General features: G+C 39.1%; 1 protein-coding gene across 5 annotated transcripts; it reads right to left on the reverse strand.

Annotated features, from left to right (window-relative positions):
- Positions 1 to 9,199: 9,199 nt before the first annotated feature.
- On the reverse strand, positions 9,200 to 12,751 carry LOC113346147 (RNA polymerase II C-terminal domain phosphatase-like 4). Of its 5 annotated transcripts, none has more exons than XM_026589741.1 (6): positions 12,298 to 12,751; positions 11,515 to 12,060; positions 11,320 to 11,403; positions 10,956 to 11,127; positions 10,783 to 10,859; positions 9,200 to 9,425 (listed from the first exon to the last, which is right to left on the reverse strand). In XM_026589741.1, exons 1-3 carry the CDS (start codon positions 12,526 to 12,528, stop codon positions 11,350 to 11,352), a joined length of 831 nt encoding a protein of 276 aa, XP_026445526.1. In that variant the 5' UTR covers positions 12,529 to 12,751; the 3' UTR covers positions 9,200 to 9,425; positions 10,783 to 10,859; positions 10,956 to 11,127; positions 11,320 to 11,349. The 5 variants fall into 5 exon arrangements, 4 of the variants coding, with proteins under 4 accessions (XP_026445526.1, XP_026445527.1, XP_026445525.1 ...); XM_026589742.1 differs by lacking the exon at positions 9,200 to 9,425 and adding an exon at positions 9,931 to 10,167 and having other exon boundaries at positions 10,965 to 11,127; XM_026589740.1 differs by lacking the exon at positions 9,200 to 9,425 and adding an exon at positions 9,931 to 10,167.
- Between the last annotated feature and the right edge of the window lie 491 nt (positions 12,752 to 13,242).

The raw sequence follows: 13,242 nt of genomic DNA on the forward strand, positions 1-13,242 counted from the left end.
ACCTGACAATTATATTAGTCGACTAGCGAAACAATATATTGTGGAATCACAAACGATGAGACGAAGATGTTTGTGATTACTTTTATCTTGCCTATCGGAGAAATTAATCTCGAGTCAATTATTTCAATTGTACTCAATACGATAGAATCGAGCAAAATTAGAACACGCTACTACAAAGAGAATAGTTGGGCCTGGCTTCACAATCCCAATGAAGTCTTTGAAGTCGTTAACCTACAGGGTCTCGATAGAAACCTAAGGTTAAGGGAGAATCGACTCTAGTTTATGCAACTAGTAACACACAAGAGGTGTGGGATTAGGTTTCTCAGTTGCTAGAGTTTTCCTTTATATAGTTTTGAAACAGGGTTTGCAATCCAAGTTACCTTGGTAACAAAGAATTCAATATTCACCGTTATATAAAAAACCTGATTCAACCAAGCTAATATCTTTCAACCGTTAGATTGAACTTAGCTTGTTACACACAAATGAAATGTACCCTCATTTAGGTTTATGTAACCGTACCTAAACGTGTACACCATGTTGGTTCACCAATAGTTAACCGAGGTGAGCATATAATTACTCTCATATCAACCTTATTCATTTTAACCAAAACTAGTTCAAATGACTCAAACGAAACTAGTTAAAGAGTTGTTCAATTGCTATATTCTCATAAATTTATACAAGAACACAATTGAAGCAAAATCGGTTTGATTCTCTCGAATCAATCATGAACATTATAGCCACTGCAAAGATTGCGTTCCTTATTATGTAAATGTTTATGTTCATGTTTAAAACCGATTTTAGAACTTTAACCTTCAAGTATGCACACGGGTATGCATACTTGAAATAGCCGGACTAAGGTTGAGCTACGCCAGTACGCAAACGGGTACGCGAACTTCAAATCCCAGCAGAAATTCTCGGACATGAACCTGTACGCCAGTACGGATACTTAGGTTCCCGGATTTCTCAAACCAACAGGTACGTAAACCGGTGCGCATACTATGGTTTCCCGACATGGATTACATATGTACAAGAGTGCACAACATGACATATCCAATAATGGTTAAGTGTTCTAAACTCTTGAAAAGGCGATGGTACCCAAATATAACTCAAGCTAAAAATTTTCCTTCCTATAAGTCTTTTCTCCGAAAGTGATTGTCTATGGACAGAGTCGAGACAATACAACAAACCGGTTCACACTTCGTGTGATCGTCTATGGATACGAGATTGAGACAATACAACAACGAAGTATGTTTACTTGATACAATGGTTCGGACTTAACCAAACACAATAGGATTGATTATCAAGTAAATAGGAATTAACGTTTGTGTAATTTACTTTAATTATAATAAAACAATTATAATGCGGAAATATAAAGTAAATGACACAGAAAGATTTTATTAACGAGGAAACCGCAAATGCAGAAAATCCCCGGGACCTTGTCCATAATTGAATACTCTCAGGATTAAGCCGCTATACAAAATAAACCAACTTCGTATAGTTGGGACCAAGTAACTAAACCTATAGTTCACCTAAACTCTTCTGTTTATCTTAACATAAACTCCTTCGTCAGGTCCTTAGATCTATCTTATATTTAATCACCCAAGGTAATCGTTAAGATTTTGCAATCAATACCTTTAATCCCAAGGAAACGTATTCATGCCAATCTACACAACTAATCAATCCAATCTACCACAAGGATAAACCGACCATTAATTGGATCCTCTTTTACCGAAACAAGTATTGTGCACACTAAAGATTTATAAACCCAAGTCATAAATCTTCTATCTCTTCTTTGTCTTCAAATCTTCTTAGATCTTCAATAAACACCTGCACACAACTACTTGAATCTCTTGTGATCAATCACGCACAGAACGGAGTCTGTTAACAATGGATTATCACAAGATAGTCTTTAGCACTAACAACAGTCTAAAGATCCCTGTCGAAACTTCGAACTAGTTTGAGTGAATCTTATATCAGAAGAGAAGATTATCAAGCATAAAGAAACTAGGTGCAATCAAATTTCAACCACCGTTAGTCAATCAAATCAATCGAAAACAAAAGATAAACCACAATTATCTAAGTTCCATCAACGGTACTCTTATAGATTCTCAATCCCAAAGAAGACTTTAAACTGAGCGGCCGTAAGAGATTTCGCCTAATTAGGTTACTCTCCTCTCCGAATAGGCGGCTACACCAGTAACAGTACAACATAGGAAGTTTACTGTCACGAAGGATTAGTTTGCTAGAAATGCAAACTCAAGTATTTATAGACAAGGAAGTTTGGATACCAAGGAATTTCCAAAACCGAAAATATTCTCAAGATATTCAATAATAATTTCCAGATTCGGTTTTCATAATTCCTGAGAATGCTCTGTCCAAAATATTGATCGAAAATCTCCATGGAAAATCTTTAACTAGTAAATACACATTACTAATTCTTATTTTCCATATATAATTAAAAACCTTAAATAAAAATATTCTTAGCTTATTTAATTTCGATCCTGGGATTTTCTTCCTTCTTAGCTGTTAAGGAATATCTTTGAACAATAATAACATACGCATTAATGCACGTGTTTAAAGTGTGTCGTCATCCTTTCTTTATAAGTCCTCTTTCATACTTACTCACTTGAAATCAATATACCACACTTCCAAACAAGTTTAGAATTGGTTCATCTGACTTTCAAGAACTATGTGATTGATCAATTAACACTCAATCACAAATCATTGGGTTCTACCAAAACAAGTTTCGGTTCCACCTCTATGTGAGTATTGTGCATAGTCACACTAGCTTTCCAAACTTTGGTTGACTAGATACTAGGATCGGTTCCCCACATATATATGGTATCTAACTCATATGTGTTACACATGTCCGTAGGATCGGTTCCCCTTTCTTCTATAAACCTTGTTGCACCTCATACAAGGATCGATTCCCCTTTGTATGCGTTTCACCTCTTACTAGGATCGGTTCCCCTTTACCCAGATTCAGCCTTACACACACAAACTGGATCATACCATCAGGTGATTACTTAAGATCGGTTTCACTAATAAAAGTCACACCAATACATAAGTGAGGCCTCACGTGAATAGTTTTACCAAGAATACAAACAAGTCATGAGCGATTATACTAATCACACATACTGGTCGTTCATAAGATATGCAATGAAGAACAACCCCAATAATGCCTTGTGATTTCCTTTTCGGTTCGCAACACAAGATCATGAACTTACTTCCTTAAAACACATGTAAAAACATTGTTTCCTAGGATGAAATCCTCATCTCATACCCATACATAATCACAATAGCATTCATATGATTATGTTGATGTCTTATCTACAAATTTTAATGGTTAAGCAATAAACCTTGTATTGTATTCCTTAATACTATGTCTATCTAGAGTGTTCATGCTTCGCAGTTTTGTTTTCAATATGCACGACTTGAAAGATACGTTAGGGAATGAAAAATTTCAAGTCAAATATCACTAACCTCAAGTGGAAGGATGATTTTGTGGTTGTAGCTCCTTACTTCTTCAAGTCTTCGCAATACTTGTAATGTCTCATATCCTAATACTTTCAAGCTAACCTATACGAAGTTGACTCTAGTACATTAATCAAGCGACTCTTAAATGAGTTTTGGTTCACTAAAATATGACAACCAAACTTGACATACTAACGCTTGGTGGGTTTAATCGAGCTATGCTCTAACAACTCTTATTTCAATCGTTGAAACTTTCTTAGAGGAAGACAATAGCCGATTTCACACACTATTAGCATCAAAGCAATTTTCAAGTTATTGAAGTAGGGGAGGTAATGATGAAAATTAAGAATTCGTCCACGAACCTGTAGCCTCCATTTCACATTACGCATGAAAAAGGAAATTGCCGAATAAAACACTGAAAGGAACTTTGGAGGCAAGGGCGGCATGACATATTAGGTATTAAAGGGTTTGATCCACCGAGCGTGTATTACTACACCTTCTAGCTTGTCAGTATTGATGAGTTTCATTAACCTCCCAAAATGACTTCTTCCACTAAGTATGGATCGTCTTTCCCTTCTGCGAAATCGGACGAAGCAGGCTGAGCATCAATTCTTACTACCATATCTCCAACTTGAAATGGGTTTGGGTGTTGCGCGACTACTTGATTCTTAGGTTCGTCATCTTGGATTGAAACAACTTCAAAACTTTTGATAAAATATTTGAAAGGCCCGGCATCCCATTCACATCTCCTAATGACGACTGGGTTGACGATCGGATCGAGTCCCCAGGCCTTGATAAAATGAGAAGTGACTGGTTGCAGAAAGGGTTGTTCAATAAGACTTACTTGTGTCCGAAATATGCAGACGAACGTCGTCGGACTCTCTCCAGGTAGTTGCGTCACATTGGAGAGTTGTTGATACGGCATCAGATAATCTTCAGGGTTGGATGGCTTGTGGGAAATCCTTTCAGGTATCGACACTGGCAAAGTATGTACTCCTAGCTTTTCTTTGTTGTTATGCACCCACGAGCGTCCCAGAACCATATCATAATTTGGGCATTCTTTAACAATATGAAATTTGCCGTGTGTCTGAACATCTCCTATCTTGATCTCGAGGTTAATGTACCCGTATTCAATTTTTAATTCTCCTTTTGGGTCTTTGATTATGGTTGGGCAGCGAACAACTTCCTGCTTTGAAACTCCTGCAGCTCTCAGAGTCTTGACGGTTACAACGTTGAAATCAGAGGCTGCGTCAATAAGCGTGCTGTCGAACTCAACATCCTTCAGGAGGGCAGTGGTCAGCAGTCCCCAGTTGCATCTATTAGCCGTGCCTTGCAGGAGATATTGGGGCTTGGGAATGGCTTCTCTGGATGGAAATAGCCGTTTTCCTGACACAACACGGTTGAGGGCTGCAAATATGTCCTAACGCTGAGTCTTGGAGAATTACTGAATTTCACGCAAATGCTTCATCATAGAATGTACGGTTTTGTTGATGGAGTTCCCAGAAATCATGCAGCTTCTGACTGGAAAAGGTTCCCTGTGAACTCCCTCTGTGCCTAGTTGAAGTACTCCCGCGTCCAACTTTTCTTTGAAAATGCGCTTCAGCTTGTTGCAGTTACTGGTTGGGTGATTGACGAACCTATGGTAACGAAAATATTTGGGATTTGCCATTTCTTCCTCGGTTGGTGGACGTCTGAGAGGAGGTAGCTTGATGGCGTCATCTTGAATCCACGCTTCCAGGAGTTCAATGACTTCATCCATTGGAAATGGGAAGTCTGGAGCAGCATTTCCTGTTTCTTGTTGCTGCACAGGGGTCTTAGCCGCGACCTTCTGGATATAGTTGTCTGCGTTGGTGCCGCACGCCTGGGTTGTTGTTCCGTCACTGGAGCTTTCCTTTTCCCTCCTTCACTTACTACGCTTACAGAGGGACCAGTGTTATATTGCTTGTTGATGAGGCGTATGTTTCCTCGAGTTTCGCGTTCATCTTCACCTCTGGTTGTCTGGTTCTTTCCAACAGTGTCAGTGTCGTTGTAGCCGACTTCTTAGCAGCTTCATGGAGTTCAGAGAACGTATGGAAACGTAAGTTTTCTAGTAAAGCACAATATATGGGAACCATACCGTTAATGCATGACTCTACCATTTGTTGTTCGGTCATATTTGGGTCGTGACAATCCAACGCATGAATTCTGAACCACTTGACATAATCATTTGGATGCTCGTTGTTTCGCTGAAACATTCTTCCGAAGTCTGAGAAGGTGATTTGCTCAGACACAAAGAAATATTTCTTGTAGAAAGCGGTGACCATCTCACACCAGTTGGATATGATGTTTGGTGCGATGTTGTTGTACTAGGTGTACGCTCTTCCGGTAAGAGACTTTGAAAATTCTTTCAGGCGGAGGACATGATTGTATTTGTGTTCTCCCAAAGATTCCAGAAAATGACAGATGTGTTCACGAGCGTTACAAGTACCATCGTAAAGAGAAAACTGAGGGAGAGGAGTATCCTCTTGGGAGAGGGATTCTTTCCACATCAGGATGATACGGAGGTTGATATTTGTGCATGTACACCGGGTTTTCTCTGCCTCGATTTTGGAGGAGTCGCTCCAGATCCTCATGTGTGATGAAGTTGGACGGCTGATTTCTTTCCCATGAGCGTTCAGGAGCAACACAAACTTTTTCATCTATAAAGGCCTGCCCCGTTGAAGTGCTTGTGCCAGGAGTGTTAAAAGTACTCCTTATTGGCTCCATGGGTTGACGTGGCTCTTGTTGTAGCCGCTACGTTAGTGTCTTGAGGAAGTAAGTACCTCTTTCTGATTTGTATCCATGTCCGTATGGGCTTTAGCGAGAACTTCTTGTCTTTCCATCAAATCAACAATGGTAATAGGGGGTTGGCTTCCTCTGGTTCCTCCAGGCTATCGTCTTGATGGAGGAGTGGCAGTATCTCTAGTAACGGCTAGGGGCATTATGCTTGAAGAAACGTTGGAGATTGTGACAGTGGCTCTGGCTCTAGTGATAGGAGGTGTCACGCAGGAGGGGATATTTCCTACGCCGCTGGTGTTGGCGGTAGAAGTTGCAGCGCCACGAGATGTGTTGATCGTGCTGGTAGGCGATATATTGGTGTCACTGGCAGGAATGTTGATACCAGGGGTGTTATCAGCGCCAGTGACATCAGGGTTTGTTGCTGATCCAGACCCAAGATCCACCATCTTGAAATTGGGAAGATTGAAATGAAAATTGAGAAATTAATTTTGCAACCGAGAGATTAATCTCTGACTTTGGTCCCCAGTTGTTTTGGGGTAAAAACTAATTCTGTTGTTTTTGGTAAATTTGGGCGTGTTGATGAGAAACGAATTCAAACCCTAAACAAATATACTGCACATGAGTATTTTTAGTTTCAAGAGATCAATCTGTAAGACTCCGCCTAAACCAAAAAATGGCCGTTCCAGATTCAATTCGGTCACAAAGTGAAGGAGAAAGGGTTGGTCTTAAGGAGGGAAGCGAAGAAAGTGTTTGAGATCAAAATGTTGAATTATGAAGGTGTGGCTGTTTTATGACTTGCATTAGAACGTGGAACTGTCTTGCAGAATGTCAGCTATCAGTTCTCGGTGTTTTCTAGATACTTGTTGATCACACTTGTTGTCGAAAATAGGTTGAAAAACCTATTTATACAAGTCATTGAGCGCATCCCTGATCTCGTAGGAAGTGGAGGCAATTAAGTAGTGGAGAAGTAGGTTTGTGAAAAAGGTGGTGACCATCAAGTTTCCATTATGTGGGAAGACCGGTCACCCCTTCACCCACTACTCCCTCATTGTTGTTAATCGTCTGTCCTTTCTTGCCACTTTCTCGTAATGGTCGCGTTGCACGCCCCACGACGTAAACCACCAGACCATACCCCAGTAATCATTCCCCATTTTGTGACATGTTTGATGTCTCAAGTATTTTGTAGAAAAATATATACAGCAGGCTGCTGAATGCGTCAAGTCATGAGACTCGTTGCTTAAAGTAGCATATAGCGCTTTTAGGTCAAATATTAAAATTATTTGTGTAATCAATATTTATAAAGCATCATTTATAATTGATGCACATGAAGCATCACTTTTAAACAAGCTGCTAAAAATAATCGATGTGCAGGAAGCATCGTTGTTTTAGTGCTCGTCCAAATTATCCGCGAGTTGAACGTCTTAAAAAGAGCGTGACCGACCATTTTCAGAGAGCTGGTATAACCCGTGCGCGTTTGTCTGAGGCTGACGATCAGTCCTTATAGGAGAGTGGCGACTGGTATCCATTCTAAAATCCTATCGGTCGATACAGGTTAGATTTGGACCGTTTAAATTGGTTGGCCAAGTTGAGTGGCTGAGATGATTTGCGGCAGTTAATGACTGCTGTAAAATCATTAAAATTGTATGTAAGCAGCGCGAACGACCACCTTTGGGTGATCGTTTGGGAACCTATGGGAAATACACAACTTGGTCGATCGTTCCCTGTGGAGGAGGGATGGCCAGTGATTACAGCGTTACCCTGTTGGCCTCCTGAAAATAAATTTAGACCATCCGACTAGGCTAACGAAGTTGGATGGACGAGATGATTTGCGGCAGTTGCGTACTGTCGTTGATTCAATTTAGGGTGTGGCCAACCCTATTTAGGCTAATCAATTCAAGGCACTGGACATTGGTTTGAGCAGGCCGATTGGTCAGATGCAAAGGCGAGCTGATGGTGAGCACGCTGACATATATTGATCTGCCTAAAATTAGATCTTAGCTATTCAATTTTGCTGGCGAACATGGACGGACGTGATCAATTTGCGACAGAAGCACGCCGCAGCGCAACTTAGGGTTTCCGAAATAGCGCGTTCACCCAAGTTTGAGCAAACGATTTGATGCATTCCCGGCTTGCCGTGGGAAAGTCGATCGACCAGGGATGGAGTTGGGTCGCCGGTGAACGCGCCAGCACCTCTTTGATCATTCTAAGGAAGATCTAGACCGTCCAACTAGGCTAGCTAAGTTGGGCGGATGTGATGAATCTGGGACCGTTATGGTCGGTCTTAGCTCGCTTGAGCTCCTCCTTCAACAGCGCAATCACCCTGGTTCTAGCTAGAGATTAGGGGTGTTGTGTGTGAACTAAAGGGATTCCGATTGGCTGGGGTGCTAGTGGGCCCACCGGTGGACATCATGGAGATTCCCTAATTCCGCTGGAAAGAGGCTAAGCTTGTTGAATCGACTGGCCAAATCGTGCGGCCGTGATTGCTTTTTAAGACTGACATGGACAGTCTAAGTTTTCTTTAAGGAATTTAAGCGCGTCGATCGTGCTAACTTTTAATTAAAAGTGCGTTGACACGGAAATCTCTTTATTAGAGAGTGGTATAGCTCGCGCGAGTGTTTTCATGCATATCTCAATACTGGCACTTCGGGAGATTCTTGCTACTCCGCTGCGAGTGAACACTAATCGTCATGTCATTTCAATATTGAGAGTTCAGCTGGGGAACATAGCATTGGAAAATACTAGGCGGGCAATGCATTAGTGAATAATGTCGATGAAAGATAAAATTCATATAATAGTTGGGATTGTTGTTGTATGCACCATTCTGAGTGAATTGTATATATATATATATACAAATATATTGAATTGTTCAATACATCTGTGAGTGAAGAGGTTTATGCACTCATTACTTTCAAATGGATTTTGTTCCTTTGCAGAATGACAGCGCATTAAATACAGGGTTTCACGATTTTAGCCCTGAACTGAAAATCACCATCAACATACGTGTATCCCAAAGGGGATACACTATATGACTCTTCTTTTGGATAAGGGGAAGTCCTTCTGGCTTCTTATGGTGAGTTTTCTCCTTGGCGACGTCAATCTTTAAGTTGTCGCTGGCTGTTAGTGCTCTTCAGAATCATGCCGCTAGTACTTATGCTGACATCTTCCTTTGGTATTTTCCAGGTATCTATAAATGGCTGGAAATTTAACATCATATAGGACTATAAGCAGAGGAAAACTGAATATATCATAATACTGATCCGATATACATGCCGAACCTTCATTTAAGTTAACCCACAAACATCATAAGCACTATGTAGTTACAGCATTGAAACCTATAGGAAAAACTAAAAGCGCCATAAAGGATCGTCTTAAGGGAAAGGCAGACTAGGCGGCTGCCTGGGACTCCAAATTATTGTGGACCCTTTTATTTTATTTATTTCTATTATTATGGTCGATCGGTGACATTTATAAATGCTACTAAATTGTTTTATCACACTTATTTAATATACGGACAATTGTGTTACAGTTTGTTACTAAATATTTCATAACAGCTATAGCTGTCACTGAGTTTTAAATTTTTTGAAATAACTCATTACCGATAACAAGTAAAGTGCACGTGCAAAGCACGTCCTTGGGGGCGGTATCATTCTTGTAATATTAAAGATTAAAGAAAAATAAGGATTTTATATGATCTCATCAGAAGAATAGAATCATAGCGTTTATATTACGATAATTCAGTGGTCCATGTGAATAGTTCACACGAAAATTTCCCGTCTAGATCTGATGGCTAACTTTTAAAGTCATCTCATCTAACGTTTAATAATGAAATAAAAATTCAACAAATCGGAGGTATCCGTTTTCATCTACTCCCAATGTCATGATGATAGAAAATTAGACTGAGAACTAGAACCAGCACTTGGATGCTACTCCCCAATTCTGGAAAATATTCATATGAGGATTAGTATCCATCTTAATATTTTCGTACTAATTAACAGGATACAATGGAATCTGCTGAATCTGATCTCATCTGTTAGTCATGTATATGATCAAACTGGTTCTTACAAAGTTTGGATTTTTCTGAGATTATAAGATTGCATTCTAAGACAACTGAAGTTATTTGAGACTTGAAAATGATATTTACTGCTGTAACAGATCAATATATGAAGATGCACACTGAAACATAAAATCTTAGACAGGGGTTACTCAAGCTGTCAACAAAGAACGGTAACTGATCCAAATCAGACGGGGCGTGGGACAGTGTTTCCTTCTTAGTTTTTTCAATGCCGGAAACCCATGCATTGGAAAAAATTACCAGGATTTTTATTTTTTTTTGATAACTGAAAGCCGATATATTAAGCAGAAGACAAGATTACCAGGAATATATAATAAAGAAAGGAGTATCTCATTCTAGCCTGGTGGTGCAGGTTTCTCAAAAGAAGCTGCAGCACTAAACCCAAAATGGAAGAAGTGCATTTTATTTCGAAGTTCAAAATTTGTACAAATTCCAGAATTGTGATAAACATTAAAGTTGCTTTGTAAACAAGTACTTACAGGTCCACCATTTGAAACCAACACCAAGTAATATGTTTTTGCTCCAATACATACTAACTTGCTTCTGCGTGTGTTGCCTGCAAATTAATCAGAACAGATCAAGTAGCCAACTAACTAATGCATTATATAACCAACACTGACAGAAAACTAGCTAATTCGGGAGAGAAACGAACATTCATAACCTCGTTTTCTCACAAAGAAATCCTTGTTTATAAAACATCAATTGTGCAAATCACTGTAGCATGGAAGGCCAGACAAACTGAAGCTGCAACAGTACAGGATAAGTCATTGCTTGATTGTCCTTGGCTTAAGCAACTTGGGTCCTCAAAAGAATGAATCCTAAAACTGCAGATGCAGATGTAGAAATTGTTATGAAAGAAATCAAGCACTAAGATCTGAGAAGTATAGAACCCATTATGAGTATTAGAAGAGCTTTCATGCAGAAAAGAGTGAACTTCTGCTTAACCCAAATGAATGAAAAAAGGGACATGGAAACAAGTTGGGTTGCTGCAATAAGGAGAGATGTTGCAGACAAACCATAACAATACTGCATTCCTTGGATTAAGCCTATTGTAGCAGCTCCCCAGAACCCAGAAGCAAAGAAGTCCATATGATAATATCCTGCACAAATTAAAAAAGAGAAAGCCCAAATCACTGGAACTACATTACAAAATTATTTAACATCAACTAAATTACTGAAATTAATCCATTTGCAGAAACTTCTTTAAGCACCGCTTTCAACACTGGTCTAACATCATTCTTGGCTGGGAACTCTTCAAAGAACTTATCATGAACACGCTGCAGAACTTCTAAGATTCTTTTGAGGGCACCGTCGTCTTCATCCAACTCATCATTATCCATGTTTAACCGATATCCACCGCCGTTTCTTGATGAAAAATAATTAAATTTGTTGATGCGAATTATGTTATCTTTGTGCTCTTTCCAGACTGACTCCGTATCGTCGATAATTACCGTGTTAGTTGCATTTGCTCCCAAAACCACGTCTAGATTTTTTCGATTTCTGACAGTAGAATCATCTTTCGAAATCACTTTGTTCTTAAAATAAACACTTTTAGGATCAATCAATCTAACCACCTCTTTAGCGTACCACCGTTCTCCCTTGGTATAAACGTAAAGCTCGAATTTCTGGCATACTTGTTCAAGAAAATCTCGCACATAAGGCCTTAACCTTGTATACCTTCCGTTGTGGTTGTATAAGCTATGTCTCCCAACAGTCTTCATGCATGTAATTAACCCTGATTTACTATTGAGATAGTCCTGTTCATCCAACGACACATCCGAAATCTTAACCGAGTGAAGTAATGTATGATCTAAATCAAGAACTAAACAAAGTTTTTCCCGACGCAACAAACTTCTCCTGAACATTATTCCACACAGTTTATTACGTAACAGTAATCGATAATTCTCTTTTTGGTTATATAAATCTCTCTTCCTATTCTTTTTCAACCCTAACAGCAAATCATCAACATTGTTTTCAGAATTAAGAAGACGTACCTTTTTCGGTGATTTCTCTTCTTGTATCCCATTACGATCATCAATCTCTAATTTTCGCTTACAAATTGGCCGACCATTCATCTTAATCACATAAACCTTGTTTCCAGAATCAAGAAGACGTACCTTTTTAGATGATTTCTCCTCTTGTAGCCCATTATGATCTTCAATCTCTAATTTTCGCTTACAAATTGGTCGACCATTCAACTTAATCACCAACTTGATTGGAGCCATAATTGATCCTCAAAATTTGTTTTCTTTAATTTTTTCTATGCGTATCGTCTTCTTTTCTTCAACTCTCTGGAACTTTTTTCTGCTCTTAACCTCACCTCTCCACACCTTTTGCTAAGATTTTAAGAATTTTTCTGTGATAATGACTATAAGCACATCATACCTTAGACCTAAATTTATACAACATTTAGAAACTGGAGTTCTAGTCGAATTAGGAGGTATTGATATTGAGCTAGTTTCCTTTTTTTGGTACTGATATTGAGAGCCAAGGTTCCTCCTTGGGTTGATGATCCGGATGGGCTTCTATACAAAAGTACGTATTGGGCTCTTTTTCCTTCTAACTGGGCTCTGGGAAATGGAAAATTTCTTGTTTGGTACTAAGCCCATAAGGTTATTTATAGTAGGGTCCAACCGGATTTTACTCTTATTCTAGGGTCCAAAGTTCTTTGAAAACATGGAAATGACTAATATACCCTACTGTTTAAATACGTGTGAAATAACATACTTCTACCAAATCGGAATTTTATTTTATCTGCAGGTCCAAATTTAATTAAAACATATAAAGGACCACAAATTTGAGTACATATATGCTATACTGTTTACAAATTTGAGTACATATCTGCCACACTGCTTACAAATTTGAGTACATATCTGCTACGATGCTTACAAATCTGAGTACATATCTGCTACGATGCTTACAAATCTGAGTATATATTT

This window comes from Papaver somniferum, unplaced genomic scaffold, assembly GCF_003573695.1.
Source record: "Papaver somniferum cultivar HN1 unplaced genomic scaffold, ASM357369v1 unplaced-scaffold_94, whole genome shotgun sequence".
Taxonomy (NCBI): Eukaryota; Viridiplantae; Streptophyta; class Magnoliopsida; order Ranunculales; family Papaveraceae; genus Papaver; species Papaver somniferum.

Coding starts and splice junctions, on each gene's coding strand:
- LOC113346147 (XM_026589741.1), bottom strand. CDS start 12,528: ATGGCTCCAATCAAGTTGGTGATTAAGTTGAATGGTCGACCAATTTGT. Junction 12,061..12,297: donor AAGAGAAATCACCGAAAAAG/GTACGTCTTCTT, acceptor TTGGATGAACAG/GACTATCTCAATAGTAAATC. Junction 11,404..11,514: donor TTAGACCAGTGTTGAAAGCG/GTGCTTAAAGAA, acceptor TAATTTGTGCAG/GATATTATCATATGGACTTC.